This window comes from Rhinopithecus roxellana, chromosome 5 (assembly GCF_007565055.1).
Source record: "Rhinopithecus roxellana isolate Shanxi Qingling chromosome 5, ASM756505v1, whole genome shotgun sequence".
NCBI lineage: Eukaryota > Metazoa > Chordata > Mammalia > Primates > Cercopithecidae > Rhinopithecus > Rhinopithecus roxellana.
Genome location: NC_044553.1, coordinates 51,046,079 through 51,067,828, shown reverse-complemented (window position 1 = coordinate 51,067,828; position 21,750 = coordinate 51,046,079). Strand labels below are relative to the sequence as shown.

The 21,750-nt window shown below is 37.4% G+C and overlaps 1 protein-coding gene across 2 annotated transcripts in view; it reads left to right on the top strand.

The window, feature by feature from the left end:
• AKAP6 (A-kinase anchoring protein 6) overlaps positions 1 to 21,750 on the top strand; it is a 653,085-nt gene that overhangs the window by 466,237 nt on the left and 165,098 nt on the right. For both annotated transcript variants that reach the window (XM_030931392.1, XM_030931393.1), the window contains one exon: positions 17,346 to 17,494. In XM_030931392.1, coding sequence (XP_030787252.1) covers positions 17,346 to 17,494 — 149 coding nt within the window. The remainder of the gene's footprint in view (positions 1 to 17,345; positions 17,495 to 21,750) is intronic.

Sequence of the window (21,750 nt, the reverse complement as noted above, 5' to 3'; positions counted from 1 at the left end):
AAGTCTTCTTTTTTAGTGCTTGTATTTCCCACATTTGCCGAAAGGGAGCCTCTTCATGATGACGCTTGTGTCCTTTTGGCAGATCCCTATTAGTCAAGGAATGCTTCTTTGTTTTCTAGTACAAGAAGATATCCCAGCCTCACCTTATACTTTCCCTGCCTTCCCTTTTAAAAGTATTTTTAAAATAGTATCTTCAGCTCTTCCTAGAAGGAAAAAAGCCATATCAGACCCTCTCCTTGCCTTACTCATTCTTTCAGTACATACTTATTGAGTGTCTGTTGTGGGTCAGGAACCTGTGGGTGATGTCAAAAGAAATCCGGTTCATATCATACTCTTGGGGAGCCTAAAATCTAATAGGACAGAGGAGTCCTGAGTACTGTAAGGTGAAGGGAGATGTTTTATATTAGAAGGACAGATCATGTATCATGGACATTCAGGTGGGGGAGAAGTTTCTTGAGCCCAGAGGAATATGTGAGATGTGGAGCTGCAGAAATGGAGGGAAGCCTGGGAAGCAGAGGTGGAAAAGCTGTGTACCTGGGAGGACATGGCTTAGTCTGATGTGAGTATAGGTGGGTTTTGCTGTTTGTCAGAAAAGGAAGTCATGGAGGGTACATGCGAAGGTAGACTGAGATCTAACCATGACACGAGGTATTTAAATACTATACTAAGGCATTTGATTTTATTCTGAAGAAAATAGCAACCACTAAAAGGCTTTTGTTCTTCATTGTTATTGTTTAATTTTTAAGTCAAAATAATAATATGAAAAGATGTGCTATGATAAGCCTCATACAGAAGCCTTTTTTTCATGTGGGTTGGATGCTGAGTAAGCTGGCCAGTGATGGGTCTAATGACTCAAGTACGAGGGCACTAGTTACTCCTGTGATTTATGTCTTGTATGTAACAAAAGATCATCAAAAGGGTTTTAATGTCAATTGATAATAAGGATGGGTTCAACTTCCCACAACCATGAGAAATTCTATACAGCCCAGGTATCTTTCTCCCAGGCATAGAACTCCTTCCTTTTTGGTTCTTTCTCCAAATCTTGATAGAGTTATACCTCCATGTGCTACTTACATGGTCAACTTTAATTATACAAACTGCAGCAGAAACCAAAATGATCTAACAACCAAAATGCTGAGAATTCAAACCCTGGAAACTGAAATAAGACTTCTTTTGCTTTTATTCTGAGACTACTTACTTTTGTTTTTTATATACTTATTAGAACTTCAGTTGTCTAGTTTCTCAGCTTAATTTAATATATCATATATGAAAGATGAGACAAGCTACTAGAGGCTGCCACATCAAGAATTGCAAGGAATAACTCTTCCATCTTCTATGTAGTAGAGAGCATGAGCTGTTAAGTCAGAAACAAGAACTTTAAAATCACTGGGTCTAAAGCCATTCTATGTAAAGAAAAGCAGCACCAATAATACCTGTGAGTATAACAGCGTTATAATTGATGTTATATTTTGACAGTTATCCATATAACAGATTCTGTTTAAGGATATGAAATATCTCAGACTTCCATCCTAAATGGAAGAAATACAATTGATAAAAAGTTGTTGGCACTTCAAGAGGTAGATTGTTCCATCTCTTTCCCCTTTGTTAATTGAAAGCTGAATGAGGTACATTTGGGAGTCACTGAGAGCCCAGTTTAGGGTGTTTGATTTTAAATAAGCATTTTCATTTTCCCTTCATTCCTTTGTGATTTGAACTTTCCTATCCTGTTATGTGTTGTTCAACTATTCTTCCCTATGACTTTGAGAATTCTGTTTCCCTCTGTGGTCTGGAGTGTTATATATTTTCTCCATGTTTTAGCTCAACTTGGTCTTTTATCTTCAGAGTTAAAGTTTCATAGAGACTTGCTAAAATTAAACATCATCACTTTAAATTAAAATGTGTAACATGGAGGTTTAGTAGCTTCCAGGGTTTTCTGTTGCACTTCTTAGACAATCCCAATCCACTTCTTTTTTTTCTTTCTTTTTTTTTTTTTTTTGAGACAGAATTTTACTTTTGTTGCCCAAACTGGAGTGCAGTGGCATGATCTCGGCTCACTGCAACCTGTGCCTCGCTGTTCTAGCGATTCTCCTGCCTCAGCCTCCCAAGTAGCTGGGATTACAGGCATGTGCCACCATCCCCGGCTAATTTTTTGTATTTTTAGTAAAAACAGAGTTTCACCGTGTTAGCCAGGCTGATCTCGAACTCCTGATCTCAAGTAATCCCCCCAGCCTCGGCCTCCCAAAGCCCTGGGATTACAGGCATGAGCCACCACACTCAGCCCCAATCCACTTCTTAAACTGAAGGAATCTCAGGAGACTTTGGTCAAAGCATCCCTTTTAGGGTATTTATCCTGCTGTGGCTCAAGAAGTCTTTTGAATTCGACCACTCATATCTTCCCTCTCAGATTGGCAACCTGAGGTTTTTGTCAGCACTGGCCAAGGATCTCTGCTTTCTGCGTGGACATCACCTCTCCTTCTAGCCTCCTACTGTAATAGTTCACAGATTTTCACTCAGCAACTCATTCATTCACTAATTCATTCAACATATAATTTCTGGGCATTGGGAATGCAATTATGAACAAGAAAGATATGATGCCTTCCCATATGGTATTTACATTTCAGTGGGATATGGATCCCAGTGAAACAAGCAAGAATGAAAATAAGCAACATTTTTTTTAAAAAATCATCCAGTTAAATAAATATTATTGTAAGTTGCAGTAAATGTTAGGAAGAAAATAAATAAGACCTGAGAGAGAGTATAATAGGAGATACCTACCTGAGATAAGCTGATCAGGGAAAGAAGTAACATTTAAATGGAGACTTATGTATATGTAGATGCTCACCATGGGAAGTAACACTTAAACTGAAACTTAAAGCATATATAGGTGCTAGCCATGTGAAAAAGATAGGAGGAGAATTCTAGGCAGAAGAAACAACGTGTCCAAGGTGGAAAGGGGCTAGGTTCACTCAAGGAATTAAAATGGAAAGAACCTGAGAATCTGTGTGTGGGCAAGGGCAAGAGCAGCTAGGGAGGAGGTTGGAGTGATAACTGAGATAAGCAAAAGTAAGATAAAGCAGGAAGATATCATTTTGCTTAACCTGTCTCTTACACTGAAGAAGAAAAAAACGTGTGTTTGTATTTTTTTTCAGTCTCCTCGGAATATAATAGCAAAAAGGTAGTGAGAATTTTCAGGAACAGCTAAGCAACAAGTCAAGCTTTACAAGCTCTAAGCAGCAGTGATGATCAGTCTATACAGTGATAAAGAGGATACAAATTCATGGGAATCATTGTTGTAGAGTTGTGTGTATGTGTGTGCATACTTGTGTGTGGCTTTGTCACAGATCTACCAGAAAATACTGTAGCTTCCTTTAACATTTGATGAACTTGTAGAGAAAAGTGAAGAATATTGGTTATGTTTTTTGAGTTTTAATTTAGGTTCTAGAGTTTTAGTTTTGAAAATATTACTGCAATGTCAGCGTACAAAAGAATTTTAAGTCACGATTTTGTTTAAGAACATTCCTTTTTGGGTTCTATGGGTATATTTGTGATCATTGTTATTCACATTCATCATACATGCATGCTCTTTTCACCTTCCTCTTCCATTCTACCTTTATTTTGTTCACCCTATGTTCCTTTATTGGGTCTCCTCTCCAGCTGACATGCATACACCAGCTTCTGAGGCTCTGTGATCTTCTCTGACTGTGCAAATTAGGGCCCCATAGGAAGTCTCAACTTCACATGGTCTCCTCCTGTCTGAGACCCAGACCCCTAGGAACTGGACTAGGATGAGTCTCAGGTACAGAGAAGAGAGGTAAACGCTCAAGACTTGGAGATACTTTTTCATGCTCTCCTCACCCCTGCTGTGCAAATAGATTTCCACCTATAGCTTTTCTTAAAAGTGTCATGTAGATTAATGCATTTCAATCTTTAAGTGAAGAATATTGAAATTCATGAACTTGGAGATATTCTATGTTAAGATATGTGTAGAGAAAACTCAACTGTGATTTTCCTTTACTCTCACATGACAATAATCATCAATACAGAAGACTTCTGTGACCATATTTGGGGGTGGGGAGAGTTCTCCCTGTACACCAAGCAGCTGACACCAACTGAGTGCCCTCTAATTCAGTTCTAACATTATCTACCCAGAGATAGTGTCATATCCCACAGATTGATGGCTCAGTCCCCAAGACTTCCCCCAGCCCCCAACATACCAGTTGAAAGTTCAGCCCTCCAGAAATTCTGATCAGAGTGCCGAACTTTTGGCTTCAAGTTGGGGTTCCCATGACCCCCTCTTTGGGTTGGATTAATATGCTGGAGCAACTCACAGAGCTCAGGGAAACACTTATTTACATTTACTGGTTTATTATAAAGGATAGTGTAAAGGATACAGATGAAGAGATGCATAGGGAGATAATTGGGGTAAGGGGCGTGGGGCTCCCATGCCCTTCCTGGGCGTGTCACCCTCCAGTAACCTCCATGAGTTCAGCTATCTGGAAACTCACTGAACTCTGTCCTCTTGGGGTTTTATGGAATCTTCATGATGTCAGCATTCGTTCCCCCACAGTGTAGGGTGGGACCCTCTCATGGGAGAGTCTTAAGACTCACAATCAGAAAAGCAGGCGAACATTAGAGTCCTGCCTTAGGGCAGGTGAAAGGAGAACAGAAAGTCAGAGGCCTACCCCTGAGGCCTAACACACCCAACATTATAACCAAGGAAAGGCTATGGGAGTTGTAAGCCAGGAGCTTTGGATGAGAACCAGTATATATCATAACACTACAAGATGGTAATGTTTGTGTATATTTGGTATGAATTAGTATATCCGATACCTTTCCAATTCAACAGCTAACAAGAATGGGGATAGGAGGAGATGGACACATGTAGTAGGGAGCCTTAGTTACATATGACTTTGAGAATTACTAGAATATTCTTATCTAACATTTAAGGGCCTTAACTTACTCATAGTATGCATCCTCTGCTTCCATTAGAATTTTAAGTAAACACAATTATTTGCCCTTACATTATTATTATGCCTTCAGTAAATTGATTAATAACCAATATATTAAAAAGCAAAGGATTTTTCTAAGAAAAATATTTTTGATATTTTCTACAAATATAGTTTTAAATAAAATATCTATTATGAGTTTTAAAATGGCTCATCTGATTTTCTCTCTTTTCTTCATCTTTATATATTTGTCATTTATCAGTGGCTCACATCTCAGTATAATATCTAGATAAAATGTATTTTCTCCTTCTTAAATACTTTTATATTCTCATCTGTTTTTATGGCATGTTACTGCATGTCTCCAGAGGCACACAGCATTTTTATTTTCAAGTAAATTTATATTAGTTACAGTCTCCAGCTGTTTTAGATATAGGATCATTTCCTGTTGGTACTGTTTCCAGGACAATTCTTTTTTTCCCCTCACAAAAATGAAAAATGTAATTTAACAAAGACATCCTATAATTGCCTTCATATCTAGCAATCTAAATACTTTATTTTATTTAAAACATCTGTCTACATAATATCTAGTGATTGTCCAGGGGTATGTCATTCTTGAGAAAGGCAGCTGCTGTCATTTTTATTTAATTTATAAGGAACCATCAAAAATGCATCCTTAATATAGAGTGTTATGCCACTATGTCATATATAAGATTTTTTTATGAGGATATCTTATATTTTTGGTGTTTGCAATTAATTTAGGCTTTTTTCAAATTGGAAAAGACCATCATTTTAAAAATCACTATGGAATTATTTTGTAAGAATAGTAATCTTTTGCTACAGATATCAAATTATAATGAAAATAGTGGTATGCTCCTCTACTCATGTAACTAGCCTTACATAGGAATCATATTTTGATTGCTAAGCTTTTTTAATGTCATTTGTCTGTAGTGCATTTTCTTTTCATTTATAATAAAAATGTAAAGTCTTTTTTATTGTGAAGTCTGTCTGCTAATTAGAGCAGTCAGTTGATATTTTCTTGTTATTTTTCAGAAAATGCATGGAGAAATATAGCAGCTTCTATAAAAGCTCTTTGTTTTGAGGGTAATACTGAATTGTGCTTGTAGAGAAACCCATTTGTAAATTCTGTTTATTGTGCATGACCCTCGGAGCCTAAAATGGAGTGTTTAACTTTTAATAGATTGTATCAATTTAGGCTCAGCTGAATGCCAAAAACAACAGACACCCAGGTTTACAATAGTGTGGCTAAATGAGAAAGTTTACCTTTTCCAAGGAAGTAATCAAAATATTCCTTTTTGGAACACTAAGAGTATGAAAGGGAAATGCTTATGGTTCCCTACTGACACACTGTTATGATTGTCAGGAAAAACCAACATGCTTGCCACCTGAGACATCTTGTTCAGGAACTTTCTGGAGGGTAGTAAATTGGTGTTGGCACAAACACAAAAAAATAAAATGACTTGATTCAGCACTTTTCAATTCTAAATCCCCAAACACTAAAGAAAGAAGTAAATATTCATCAAATGATCAAAATTTATATTGATTTTTATTCTACATTAGCAGCTCAAAGTCGAGATTCTTGACAGGGTGGATGTCGGTTTGAATGATTCTCTTTGAAATGAGGATATAGGCACTGAGCTGAGTGCTACTGTGCATTCCTGAACCATAGGTCCTGATTATTAGAACCCTAGGAGCCTAAATTTTTAAAAGAACAGTATGAAGGCACACTTGTTTGGTTCTGTTTTGGTAACTAAATTATTATTAGTATGTAAAGTAATTCTTGTTGTTCCTGCTTCATTCTTTTCTTTCTATCACCACTTAAGGACAACTATTTTATAGAATTTCAAAGGAACTAGTGTGCACGTCTTGCAGTCATAGAGTTAATAGCAGCATTTGCCAGCATAATTGTACTTAGGAAGGAAGTGCCAGTTCTGCAGGGCAAAAGAAACTAAGATTGTATCTTCCTATTGTACATCTTTGATGTTTAGTTTCTACCAGAAAGTAAATAACGATTTGCTGTAGAGGAATTTAGAAGATGAGAATAAGGATGCTGCCATAGAATATAAGCAGAGGATGCCTATGTCATTGTGCAGAGATTTGCTAAGGAAACAGTAATGGAGTGACATCAAAAATTCTAATCATCCTCTTCAGTCCACACAGTATAATTGCACTCCCTTCCCGCCCTAGTTCATGACATAAAATGCTGAATTTTTAATGATTTTTAACTACATGCATTACAAAAAGGAGAGGGTAGTGGTAGATAAAAGCTCTTCACAAATGCAGTTGTTTGATATGTTTGTTTCATATATTTGTTCTTCATGTTTGTTAGGTGGAGGTGTTTTGTTGTTATTTTTAATAAACATCTCATCTGTCATTAAAATGGAGGAAAGGATGTTTTTCTTTATGCACAAAAAGAAGTAATAATGGAAATGGTGTTAATGTTAATTTCTCAACTTTGTGTTTAAATGTTTACCATTTAACAAATATCATTAAGGATGCAGCTTTAAAATTGAATTTCCTAAACATTGTAGTGAATGTTTCTATTAATTTGCAAACAACAGGTCAATAGAAATAAAAATGAATTTTTAAAGTAATATGTTTTTTACTTAAATCATTTATCTTTTGCAGTTGTCCTGACTTTGTTAGACATGAGATCTACAAATAAACCTTGAGAACCTAAGGCTAGATTTTTTTGTAACTGCCAATATGATCAGTTTTATGATTAGTTTTGTGATTATGATTAGTCTTGTGATATTAGTTTTATGATCAGTTTTATGATTAGTTTTATATCCTAATGTACAAAGATTAGTATATGCAATGGTCTTTGCTGAGTAATAATATTGAAATAGCTTTGAGATTCTTTATTAAATTTTTGATATATACTTAATTTTTGACAAGGGAAGATATTTATATTTTAAAATACTGTTATAACTCTCTTATACAATAATAAAAATAACATTCCAACAAACTTAGTAAGTGCTTCTTTGGCAATATATATATATATATTTTTTTTGAGTCTCGCTCTGTCGCCCAGGCTGGAGTGCAGTGGTGTGATCTCGGCTCACTGCAAGCTCCGCCTCCCAGGTTCACACCATTCTCCTGCCTCAGCCTCCTGAGTAACTGGGACTACAGGCACCCGCCACCATGCCCGGCTAATTTTTTGTATTTTTTTTAGTAGAAATGGGGTTTCCCTATGTTAGCCAGGATGGTCTCAATCTCCTGACCTCGTGATCCACCTACCTCGGCCTCCCAAAGTGTTGGGATTACAGCCGTGAGCCACCGTACCCGGCCTGGCAATATTTTTGAAGTATAATATTGGTCTTACCCTTGAATGAGTATTTGAGCTACTATTATGTAGTACAGTTTTTCTGTGATTAAAGATTATATATTCCCTGAGGGTTGATACTGTGTCTGATCCAGATTTGTTTGTATCATGTACAATATCTTACCCCTAAGAGACACTCAAGATGTATTTGTTGAATGAATAAATGAAGGCCCTGAATCAACTTTACTCCAAATAAATACATTGCTCCTTTAGTCCTATGACTCCCTGCCCTGATTCTGTAGAAGGAAGCTTTGGCATCCATGCAGGACTAGAAGAACAACATGAAATTCTCATTCATTGTAATACCAAATGTTATTTGTATTTAGCCAGAATGTAGCTAATCGTGGTATGTGAATAAATGCCTGAAGAGAGTTTGTTTCTGGACAAAGGAAGTGCACTTAGAATAAGGTGAGTTATTTTAGGAAATTATGAACCACCAACAATGACAACAAAAACAAAAACATACAAAATAAACATGATCTTAGAAAAAAGCAGTGGAAAGATAATAATTCTAAATTCTGGAATGAGTATGTGCACTCTGCCAAACCAAAGAGTAGATATTTCCAAGTGTATTCATCCATTCTCACGCTGCTAATAGACATACCCGAGACTGAATAATTTTTAAAGGAAAGAGGTTTAATTGATTCACAGTTCAGCATGGCTGGGGAGGCCTCAGGAAACTTACAATCATGGCAGAAAGGAAAGTAAATACGTCCTTCTTCACATGGCAGCAGCAAGGAGAAGTGCCAAGCAAAAGGGGGAAAAGTGGGCAGGCACGGTGGCTCACTCCTGTAATCCCAGCAATTTGGGAGGCTGAGGTGGGCAGATCACTTGAGGTCAGGAGTTTGAGACCAGCCTGGCCAACATGTTGAAACCCTGTGTCTATTAAAAATACAAAACTTAGCTAGGTGTGGTGGCGGGTGCCTGTAATCCCAGCTACTGGGGAGGCTGAGGCAGGAGAATGGCTTGGTCCCAGGAGGCGGAGGTTGCAGTGAGACAAGATCATGCCACTGCATAGCAGCCTGGGTGACAGAGTGAGACTGTGTCTCAAAAAAACAAAACAAAACAAAACAAAAGCCCCTTATGAAACCATCAGATCCCATGAGAACTCACTATCACAAGAATAGCAGAGGGTAACTGCCCCCAGGATTAAATTACCTCCCACTGGGTCCCTCCCATGACACATGGGGATTATGGGAACTACAATTCAGGTTGAGATTTGGGTGGGGACACAGCCAGATCATAGCACCAAGTGTAGATTCTAATAAACCTGGAATTCCTTGGCAGGGCCCATGAGGGTCTTGAGACCTGAAGGTCTTTCCAGAAGAAGGAAGCATTCTGGACTAGTTGCTAAAAGGGATACTATTAGGAGGAAAGAAGGGAAATATAGTAAATATTTTTGTAAGGAAGCAAAGGAAAAGACAGGTGCTTAGATATACTGCATTGAAGGTAAAAAAGATTTTGTAGTAAAAGAAGGAAAATGTCCCCAAGTAACAAAATGATTACCAAAAAAGTAGGGTTTCCTCCCATTATATTGAAGGATCCCTGTGATCTTGAACTAGTGTGGACTCTTCCAAATACAAACTCTGCCATTGTTGGTGTCTCCTCCAAAAGCCCAAATGGCTCATGAATTACGGAAGCTTTTTTTTTTTCTAGGAAGAACAGTAAACAAGTTCTATATTTCAATTATTTTATTTTCTGTCAAAGAGGAAAGTCTCCTTAAGGGAGAATAAAGCCAACAGTTTTTTGAATGAAGCTGAGACTTCAACTTCAAACTATCTGTTTTATTTCTTTGTACATTTTAAACCATTTTAGATGTTCAAACTTGGTAAAATTTATTCAATTTGTATAGAGTGTCTTATCACATATACTGTGCTGGGTGCTAGGGATACAGCAGTAAACACATAAACAAAACCTCGTGCCTTCATGGAGCGTTCAATTCACTGAGGGAAGATGGACAATATAAAAAAAAGCAACATGTTTGGCTACATGTGATAAGTATGCAGGAAGGAGGATAGGGATTTCTAGGAGTGGGGGTGGGTTATAAAGTAGCAGGTCAGGGAAGTCTTGGATGCAAGAAGATATTTCAGCAAAGACCTGAGAGAAATGAGGGACTGAGCTGTCATGCAAACACAAGCAAATGCCCCAAGAGCACACCCACCAGCCCCGCTGAAGCAGGCTAGACTAGGTTGAGGACCAAGGACTGACCACTGCATGAGGAATGTGGAGCAAAATCTGATTGGAGTGTGTTCAAGAGAGAAAGAGGAGAGATATTGTAAACAGCAAGTATAAATAATTAAAGTCAAAGTGTTTTTGCTATAATGGAGAACACAGAAATGGAAAAATGGCTAGAAGATAGATTAGTGGCAATGGATTATTTTTCTTTTTCTCTCTGTATTGTTTTTTACCATTGGAAAAACAACAGCATTTTTTGGGCTAATGTGCAATAGGAATAATACAGTAGAGAAAAAAAACTTGATGCAGGAAAGAAAGGCAACTTTGGGGGGTGATCATCTTTGTGTAGGTCAGGAAAGTCTGGTACCAAAGTGCAAGGCATTAGCCTTAGAAATACGGACAGCTTCTGTAGAAACAGAAGGAATAGCAGAGGATGTGGATCCAGATGTGGATAGGCAGTAGTAGATGTGGTGAAAACTATGAAGTCTAGTATGAGTGAACAGGGAGATCTACAATGGTATGAGTTAAGAAAAAGTAAAATTGATTTTAATATTCTCAGGATGCTTAACCCAACAAAGAATTCCAGAACATGAAGTGATAAATCAGTCAAATTAGCAAAAAGCAAACTAAAAATTGCTTTTTAGGACAAAGATAAAGCATTATGTCTATATGTGATTATAAAAGTGATTATGTGTTTAATCCTTCAAGACTGACTGAAATTTCCTCCCCAAAATATGTTATACAGTTATTATTACTTACACACAAAAGATCAGAGGGAAGTATATGATTGAATAATGATCCAGGCATTGAATCTGGGTCACCACATACCAAGCCAAATTTCCATAAAATATTTTAGCAAACTGCATTTTGTGTCCTTATTAAATTATTAATGATTAATTTGTAGTCTGAATTTGAAAAGGAGTACCTCTAATGATTTAGGTGCTAAATGCATACAAAATAAAGGGGAGAAACATGCTATTATTGATAAGTAGCAAAGCAAGTGTATTCAATCTCAGATGAGAAGGCAGTATTTCTAACATGATTAGGCTGCCATAACAAAATACCACAGACTAGGTGGCTAAACAGCAGAAATTATTTCTCACAGTTCTGAAGGCTGGAAGTCCAAGATCAAGGTGTCTGCAGGTTTGATTTCAGGTGAAGCCTCTCTCCTTGGCTCACAGATGGCTGCCTTCTTGCCATGTTCTCGTATGGCTGTTCCTCTTTGCATGCACACTTCTGGTATCTCTTCCTCTCCTTATAAGGACACCAATCCTGTTGGATTGGGACCCCACCCTTGTGACCTCATTTAACCTTTATTGCCTTCTTAAAGATTCTATCTCCAAATATAGTCACATTGGGGGTTAGGGCTTCAACATAGGAATTTGGGGGTGAGGGGACATAATTCAGTCCATAATATTATGTTAAAAGTTTACCAGAGGTACTAGTTACTAGAATCTCTTAGGCATTCCCACTATTTGGTATAGTGGGCATCCAGCCTGATAGGAACTGCTGATTCAAGTTCTCAATGCAACTTTCTCCAAGTACACCAGCCAGTAGGAGCTATACCAGCATATTTGGACTAATCCATTAGGCGACTATCTTGTCATGACAGAAAAAGAGAGATAGAGGAAGATTAAGGCCATCACAGAAATGACAATAGCTTCCACTGGCACTTCATTGTGGCCAAGATGGTGTACAAATTTCACCTGACAAGGTCAGACCCATTATATCAGTTTTGGCTCCAGTGCTACTTCTGTCAAGCCTTTGCTCCCTACCCTAAACCCCCACCTTCAAACAATAAATTATTTTTATTTCTCATCCTTCCCTACAATAATTTCACTTGTACACTTGTCGTTATCTGTTGGCATGGCTCTCCCTTCTACCACACTGCAGTGCCTCAGGAGAAGTAACTAAGTTTTCTTCTTCCTTGTTCCCACACTTCTTAGTACAGTTCTTGAGACATGAGAAGGTCTCAGTAAACATATGAGTAATAAATGGATGAATGCAGCCAGGTGTGGTGGCTTATGCCTGTAATCCCAGCATTTTGGGAGGCCGAGGCAGGTGGATCACCTGAGTCCAGGAATTCAAGACCAGCCTGGCCAACATGGTGAGACCCCATCTCTACTAAAAATATAAAAATTAGCTGGGCGTGGCAGCAGGCACCTGTAATCCCAGCTACTTGGGAGACTGAGGTAGGAGATTTCGCTTAAACCTAGGAGGTGGAGGTTGCAGTGAGCCAAGATCATGCCACTGCACTCCAACTTGGACAATAGAGTGAGACACCATCTCAAAATAATAATAATAATAATAATAAATGAATGGTTGAATGCAAAAATGTACAACTCATCCATTGAACAATTATTTACTGAGCCCCTGTCATGTTCCAGATATTGCCAGGGTACTGGGAATGCAAAATGGCAAAGGAGACAGAAACAATCCTTTATGGAGTTTGGAGTCTAGAAAAAGGGACAGAAAAAAATGTAAACCAGCAAATGCAAGAATTTTAAATTTTGATATGTGTTATGAAGGAAATTAATCTGTATCTGAAATAGAGGAAAAATAGAATGGATCTAGTTTTGATAAGTTAGGCAAAGCCTTTTGTAGAGGTAGTGTGTCAGCTGAGAGCTGGAAAGATGAGAAGACATTAGCAAGATAATGTTCCAGTGAAATGGAACAATATGTGCAAAGGCCCTGAGGCAAGAACAGGCTGTTTAAAGAAATAGAATATTTAAAGTGTTGAAACAAGGCAAGGATGACAGGGGCATGATGATCAAGAGGGAGACTGGTAGAAAACGTGGTCTAAGGTCAGCAGGAACCAAATATCCTAGGCCATGGGGAGAAATTTGTTTTTTGGGTCTGAATGCAGTCTAAAACCAGCTCATGTTTTATAAAGACTACTTTGGCCACTGTAAGAGAAGAGATTAGGGGTCTAGGAATGAGTGCAGGGAGATACATGTTAGAATATATTTGCTGTACTGCAGGTGAAAGATTATGAAAGCTTGGACTAGGCTGGCAGCAGTGCAGATTGGAGAAACAGACTGGAGAGACATTTTAGAAGAGGACTCAACAACTTAGGGAATAACCTGCTAAAGCAAATGAAGAAGAGGAAGAGTCAACAGTGACTCTCAGGTTTCTGACTTGAGCAATACACAGTGCCATTTATTTGAAAGGAAAGGTTTTATTTTATTTAAAGGCTTAAGTACAGAAAGGTTTGGGGGATGTGGTAAAGATGAGGATGAAGAGTTCTGTTTTAAGTAGTAAAGTCTAAAGAAACCTGAGTAGCGATGTCAGGTGATTGGTTGGGTATGTAAGTATGCAGCTTAGAGAAGAGGATTGGAAGGCATTACTATTTAGTTGACATTTAAAGCCATGGAAGAGAGTATATAGATAGAGAAAAGTGGCCCAGAATCGAGCCCACAAACAACACACCAGTGATCTCAACTGTGATTCAAAAAGATCATTGAACAATAAATAAAATGAATTTTGGGAGGGAGAATGACTGAGAATCCATTACATTGGGTAAGCCAATGATAATGAAGGCCTAGAACAGAGTAAGTGAAAACTGATCTTTTTTCTCTTCTCATTGTCTACTCTCTCCCATGGCATTCTCACTTCACCTCCTAATGGCAGCCATTGCCTATAGGTTTGTATTTCAGTCCTAATATTTCCACCTGCTTGCTGAACATCTCATTCTGAGCATCCCACCAGTACCTTAAACTGACAGACTCAAATCCAGATGATATCTCCCATCCACTTGAATTGCTCTTCCTATCTCCTACTCCTGTTGATGGTATCATGGGTCTTTTAGTGACCTAGAAGGGAAGAGGAGATTCCATCACCGAGTCTTCTTCCCCAACCCCCTATTTAATGAGTAAGTTGCCAAATTATTTTCATTGTGCATCTTAAATATTATTTAATCGTGCTAAGTTTCCATTTGTAAAATATAGTCACTTCTTAAAGTATCTACTGTTATAGATGCTAATAATTTTTTTTTAACCAGAGATTGCGTTACTGTTTTTAAAGGACTAAATTTTCTTCAACTCTTTCTATCTTTGGACTAAGATAGAATATGAGAAAAAGGTTAAGACAGTCTGCAGAGAGATTTAGACTGGCAAAGCCATTCAACCTTAGCAGGAGGAACTACTTTGGTTCTATTTTTATCATCTCATTTAGGAATGAATCACTGAAAACAGAAATAGAAATAGAGATGGATAAGAAAGACCTGTGCCATCTAATTCATCTCCTTGTTAGTGCAGGGAAATATCCTTTGCCAAATGCTTGTGAGGTATTATGCAATAAAAGTCATAAATTATAACATTTCAATCATTTTGTAAGGTGACTATTTTTGGAGTTACTCTCAGCTTTGTTCTCTGAATTTCTTTTCATATATCCCTGTCATATGTGAAGTATATCTCTTTGTACACAGAAATGGCTGAGGATCACAGAGATGAATGCAGATTATTTTTCTGTACTGGTGTTGAGTCTATAGGAAGTTGACTTCTCTTGTTATGATCCTTTTTGTGACCAGTGGCACACATTTGTGAGGTCACTACCCAGAATGAACCATGGTCCAACTTGTGACTTAGGATGGTTAAAAACTAACAGGAACCTTTAGATATCAAACCTGTCCCTTGGCGCCTAATGGCACAAATGCATTACTCTAATTGGGTCAGTGGAATACTTAGTGTGGGTATAATACTCGTTAAACTTTGTGGCTTTGCATTGGAAGTAAAGGGGTGGCATTTTGGAAGAGTATTGTTCTTAAGTTCTTTGACTATTGCTCAATATCTCTGTAATCTCATTTATCTCATAAAAATTTGTATGTTCTTCTAAAAGATTTATTCTGTTGTGTTTCTGATTATTGACTTTTTACATTTAGTTTTATCCTTTTAAAAATAAAACATTATTTCATCTTTCATCTAACTGAAAGTAGTTATCATTCTTTCAGGTTCCATGATGTTTGCAAACCTCTTAGTTGACAGTCTTCTATATGTGCTGTTAACATTCTGCATACCTCCTTTTCCACATCATCAATAAAGATACTAACATCACTAGATCTGGCATTTTCTTTGTGCCTTCCCACCAGCCATACCCCCTACTCCCAACTGAATGTACTCCATATAACATTATCCTTTGTTTATAGTGTTTGACATAGTTCTTAATCCAATTGAGTGTCTTCTTATTTAAGTCAATTATTTTGGGCAAGAGCAGTTCACATGAACCAACAAATACATTGCAGTTTTGATCTGATTTCTGAAACTTCAATTATATAACTATAGTTATTTTAACAGTGTTTCTTTAAATTCTTTCTCAGCAACCCAGAGCATTCATAATTAAGTACTTACAAAAAGCAACAACATAGAAATTCTAGAATGGTTTGAGACCTCATTTTTCTTTTTTTCTTTTCTTTTTTTAAATTGAGACAATGTCTCACTTTGTTGCCCAGGCTAAAGTGTAGTCAAGCAATCTTGGCTCACTGCAACCTCTGTCTCCCAGGTACAAGTGATTCTCCTGCCTCAGCCTGCCAAGTAGCTGGGACTACAGACATGCGCGCGGGTAATTTTTGAATTTTCAGTAGAGATGGTGTTTTGCCAGGTTGGTCAGGCTGGTCTCGAACTCCTGACCTCAAGTGATCCACCCACCTCAGCCTCCCAAAGTGCTGAGATTACAGGCATACGTCACTGTGCCCAGCCTGCGAGACCTCATTTTTTCATAGGCTACCCATTTCCTTTATAGAGTACTAATTTGGAATTTAAGCAGCTGCCACTTTATAATATTCACTTTTTCTCCATAGTCGAGGCTGTAAAACTAGAGATCAGGCAAAAGGCCTTGGTCAGCTGTGGATACTAAGAGTAGAAGGTCATGTCCGACCCGACTTTTCTTCTTACATGTTACAGAATTCTGGCAATTACTCAACAGCTGACCCAGAAATGTTTTTCCTAGAATATATAATAAAATTGTAAAGTAGCGATTTTAAGGTTTATGAGAAGTATTAATGGACATGCTTGGATTTAGTGAAGCACACTAAAAGAAGAGTCCTTTGGTCTACAGTGTACATGAACTCAGCATTGCTCCCTTCCCTTTACCATGGCCAAGCATGCCCCTGAGAAGATATCATTCTCAGTCTCATCTGGTGTTCTAGGGAACCTGAAAGCCACAGGGATCAGAACAGCTGCAATAAATAAAGCATCTATTCAATACAGTTTCATGCCAAATATTATTCAGCATTCTTTTGGCCTTGGTTTGATAGAAAACAGCATGGTGAACTTACTACCTCTCCTTTACTACAGTGAGCCCTAAGTATGAAAGATTTAACAATTCATACCTGCATGTAAGCAAAATCACTATTTGCATTACTTTAAAATTATTAAGACAGTAACACAGACAACCAAAAAATGTAATAAAGTCTATTGTGGTTATTGAAGAGGTACTGGAATTAACACTAGGCTTTTTTATTCTCCATAGGGAAAATAATAGAGAAGCATTTAGAATATGTGTCCATGCAAATGTGTGAGTTGGAGAGGGATTTTAAAAAAAATAAGTGTTACATATGTGACAATATAAGGAAGAATATTATTAAGGAATTTCACAGAATTTTTATGTAAAGTCTTATCATACAGTATTATGATCTCAGGGATATTTTGTGATATTTACAGAGTCTTCTGAGGGTTCATTTATTCAGGTCATATTTTAAGGAAGAACTTGTAAGATTCAGATCTAAAATATAATTCTGTAATATGCCCAACTGATCCCATTAAATCCAACTCGAAAAGGAGCAGTATAATGATGTGAAGAATTCCCATTCTTTGAGCTGTTACACCTCACTTGAAATGCATTCCTTCTGGATTAAAACAGCAATTTCTCTTTGTTTCTCTTTCCAGGCTGAGGTTCAACTATGCTACCTGGAAGCACAAAGAGATGCTGTTGAGCAGATGTCCCTCAAGCTGTACAGCGAGCAGTATACCAGCAGCAGCAAGCGAAAAGAAGAGTTTGCTGATATGTCAAAAGTTCATTCAGTGGGAAGCAATGGGTAGGGAACTATTCTTTTTGTTGTTTTATTCTCACTAATCTACTTTTTCAATGATTTTCCACTGGTAGGTGTTAGGAAGGTATTTCCTCTCTAGCTAACAGACAAGGAGAAGCTCAGTAGACTAGGCATTTATGTTCTTTTCCATTTGTGCCAGAATTGAAGACTGGATTTCATCAGCCTCTGCCATCTAATCCAGAACTTTCTGACTCATTATTAATTTTTAAAATACAGTGTTGTGATTTTATAAGTGTTTTTGTGATTACAATGTGCCTTTAGTATTGATCTGTCTTCTTTATAAATTATTTTTTCCTTGTGTTTGCTCTTTTTCAGATTTCACAATTTATTTTAAAGCCTATTTGAGGACTTTTAAACACCAGAACCACACTGGAAACTTGGTAGAACATAATTTTCCTGAATAATGTAGAAATGTAATAATTGTTTAGAGACCATGGGTTAGCCACTTAGCTTCACATGAAGTCAGTTGGAATAGGCTAGCTCTTGAATTATCTATGGTATGTGAGAGGACCCAACACCTTCACTGACCCATCAACAATTTCATTCAGCCTGGGACATACGGCTGTATTTATATTATACTAACTATTCATACTATTGAACAGTTAAGTCACATATTTAGATAATTCCAAATGACTTTTAAAATGATGTGAACATTGTCTAAATATATATGTATATATATATATACACGTATTTTTTCTTTTTTTCCAGCCCAATTGTAATATTTAATAGGTGATTTTAGAGAGTAAAAGAGTAGTGATGAAATTGGATTATTTCATAGTATTAATAATTTGATAATAGTTATGCTCATGAAAATGGAAACAGTAACCTATTTTACTTTTAGACTTGTACCAGACAACACAAAGGAGAAACTATTCCCCAAAGTTACATTACATGTTAATAGCATTATATAAACCTATGGGATGTAACTCTAGCCAAAATATTTCTTAAAGTGACAAGAGGAAAGAAGCCTTTTCAAGCACTTGTTTGGATTTATTTTTTTTAAGTGCTTATAGTTCTGACTGGAACTACAATCCTCATATAAAGTTTTGGGATAAATTAAGTACACTGATGAAAAATTCTTTCTTATTATAAAAACCCAGTGTCTAGGAATACAGGAAATAACTCCTGTATTCTTAGTCATTCAGAGTCATAATTCTGTTTAGGAAATGAAAAGGGAATTTTCAAGTTTTCACATTTACCTATTTCTATAACTTGTTGCTCTATCAGTATATTTTAATACGTGAGACATGTTATATATGTAGTCAATTCATCTTACTTGATTCAGTAGTCATTTATTCACCAGAGGAAAAACATAGCAGCAAATAAGAAAGAAAAAGTTAAATCTCGAAGCATGAACAATAAACTGCTTTGAGGCCTTAATGTGCTTTAATTTCTCTAAATGCCTAAATAGCCTCTGGTGTACATGCAAGCACAAACTTAGGTCACATTTTCATGTTTTGTAAAAGCCCTGGGGATTGAACAGCACCACGTGCTTCTGACCCCGGATTCCAGGGACCCAACCTGAGCACTCACTCTGGGCTCCACAAATCATAAATCTGCCCTGAGAATTGCTTAGTTAACAACAAGCATTGTTCTGTGAAGTGGGAGTAGGTGAACTTGCCTGATATCCTTTGTTTATGCTCCTTGGGGTGCTGAAGGCTGTGCATTGTGCAGAAATTTAAGAGTGTCCTGAAAGAAAGCCAGCTATTTAATACTAAGGACAAAAACCATATACTCCTTTCTATTTTCTGTTTACATACAGAAAAGCATTGTTTGAGAAATGTATGTGGGTGAGGTTATCTGGGGTGTCCTGCCCTTAAAACTCTCTGTTCCCACAGTCAAATCCTTAATTCTAAAGCCTTAAGAAAGTAGCTTTGTAAAATTATCTGCTCCAATGATACATAAACTTCATTAATCATTCTTTTTGTTACATAGAATGAACATTGTTTCCAATAAGTAATTGTGGGAATGGTGTGGGCTTTCAAGGATCTTCATTCCACATGCAGATATCCAATACACTAAAGAGAAAATTAAGTTGGTGATACAATTCATGTCATTTTATTTCCTTCTCATGCCTACAAGCATGCTAAAAAGCTTATATGTACTAATGTAGTTGAAAAATGAATAAGACTACTCCAGGGAAGACTGAGCTGCTACACTGAGTGGTGATCTTAAGTTTCTGAGAATTTTATGTAGCCAAAATAACTTTTAGAAATGAATTTATAACCTCTTTAGCCTGACAAAAAGTTATATATCAAGGTGATATATCACAGCTTATATATTGTACAACTCTGAATTGTGTGGTTAGCAGTTATGAATATATGTGGTAGGAGGATTTCCCTGAACATATGTGAGACTGTATGAGTTCTAGTAACAGAGCTTGTTCACCTGTGGGAAACACTTGGCACGGGCTCCAGCATCCCAAAGTGGAACCATAGCTCCTGGAGGAAGCTGTGTGAGTCTCTGGTGATAAACAACAGTAGCAAAAGTCAGTGCTTTTCAATGTAGTTGAAAGCACTTACCAGTTGCCTTTTTTCACCCAATAAATATTCATTGAGGGCCTACTATGTGCATGGCATGATGCTCTGAGCATAGTTTATCAAGAACATTTACTTTCTGTATATTTTGTAAAGTGTAATCATCTCTTTTTCAGATACCTTTTCCTATTGAGAGGTTATCTGATTTTATTTTTCTAATGAATTTCAAAGAGTCAGTTTAATTTGCTAAGTAGTATCATTCTTGATGTCAAAACTAAATGTAGATTAAAAACCATGTCTTTTGTTCAGTCTGTATAAAGGAGAGAACTGAGGGGCACGGATAGAATGTTTAAAGTGGAGCTAAGATCTCGAGTCAGCACTCTGAGTCAAGAATGCAGGAGATAATCTATAAAGTCACTATTTGCCCTCTCTGTAAGGATTTATCTGGATTCTTAATAAGCTTTTCCCCCAAATCTGGTGTTGTGCATATTCCATACTGTATGAAATTTGAATTAAGGTATCTTCCTACTGTGGAGAAATGGAAGTCTTAAGTAGAGTTCATTAAACCTGCAAAGGAGGTTTGGGCAAAACTTTGCAGAGCAGTTTGAAATCAAAACAAAATTAACTCATTCATTAATTTGACAAACTTTTTTTTTTTTTTTTTTTTTGAGATAGGGTCTCATTCCCATTGTCCAGGTTGGATTGCAGTGGTGTGATCTTGGCTCACTGCAGCCACAACTTCCTTGGCTTAGGTGATTCTCCCACCTCAGCTTCCTGAGTCGATGGGACTCTGGGGTGGGGCACCATGGCCAGCTAATTTTTGTATTTTTAGTGGAGACAATGTTTCACCATGTTGCCCAGGCTGAATTTGACAAACGTTTTAAAGTACTTTCTATATGTCAGGCTCTATGAAGTACAGATATTAAAATGGTGGAAATGAAATGGTTCCTTTTTCAGAAGCTCACAGTTTGGTAGAAGGAACCAGATCTCTGTAAACAGCGTGGAATAAAGCATTTTAAGTGTCAAGTTAGAAATCTGTGTAGGGAAAAGGGGAGGGCTCATTGAAGGCAGAGCTCAATTCTGACTGTGTCAAGTAGAATTAGAGCAGGTCAGGAAACAGCAGAGAGAGAAGGCTCTGGAGATGGTTTTTGAAAGAGGGCTAGGTCAGCAGAAGTGCTTTTCAATTTAACCAGAAAAACACATATGGAGCACCTGCAAAGACATACCACAGTCCTTGCCTTCACTGAATTTGCAGTCTAGCAAGAGACTGTGGCATGAAGCCGATACTGATCTGTGCAGTGAGAGAGAAGGGGAAACAGAGAATGCTGGGGAGCTTAGAGCAAACAGAATGAGTTCTACAAAGCAGGGCTGCATCTCTCATATTCACTGCACTCTCTCCTGCATCTGGTGCAGTGCCTGGCAAGTGCTAGGTACGCAATGAATGAATGGATGCATGAATGAATAAGTAAAACTGATCCAGGGCTAAAAGGGAGGAAAGGTCTGGAATCATCAGACTGCTTACTGTTTCATAGGACTGAAGAGGAGGATTGAAGTTAAAGGAGGTGTGAAAAATAAGGCTTTGGAAGAAGGTGAAGTCCAGATCCAGCAGTTAGTCATTGAATTCATGGTTCTTAACCAAGATAGTGCATCAGGATGACCTGTGGAGCTTTTAAGCAGGAAAAAAGCCAGTCTGCCCCACCCTACTGAAAATTTTGATTCAGTAGGCAGAAGTAGATGATAGTGATTAGGTTCTAATGCTCACCA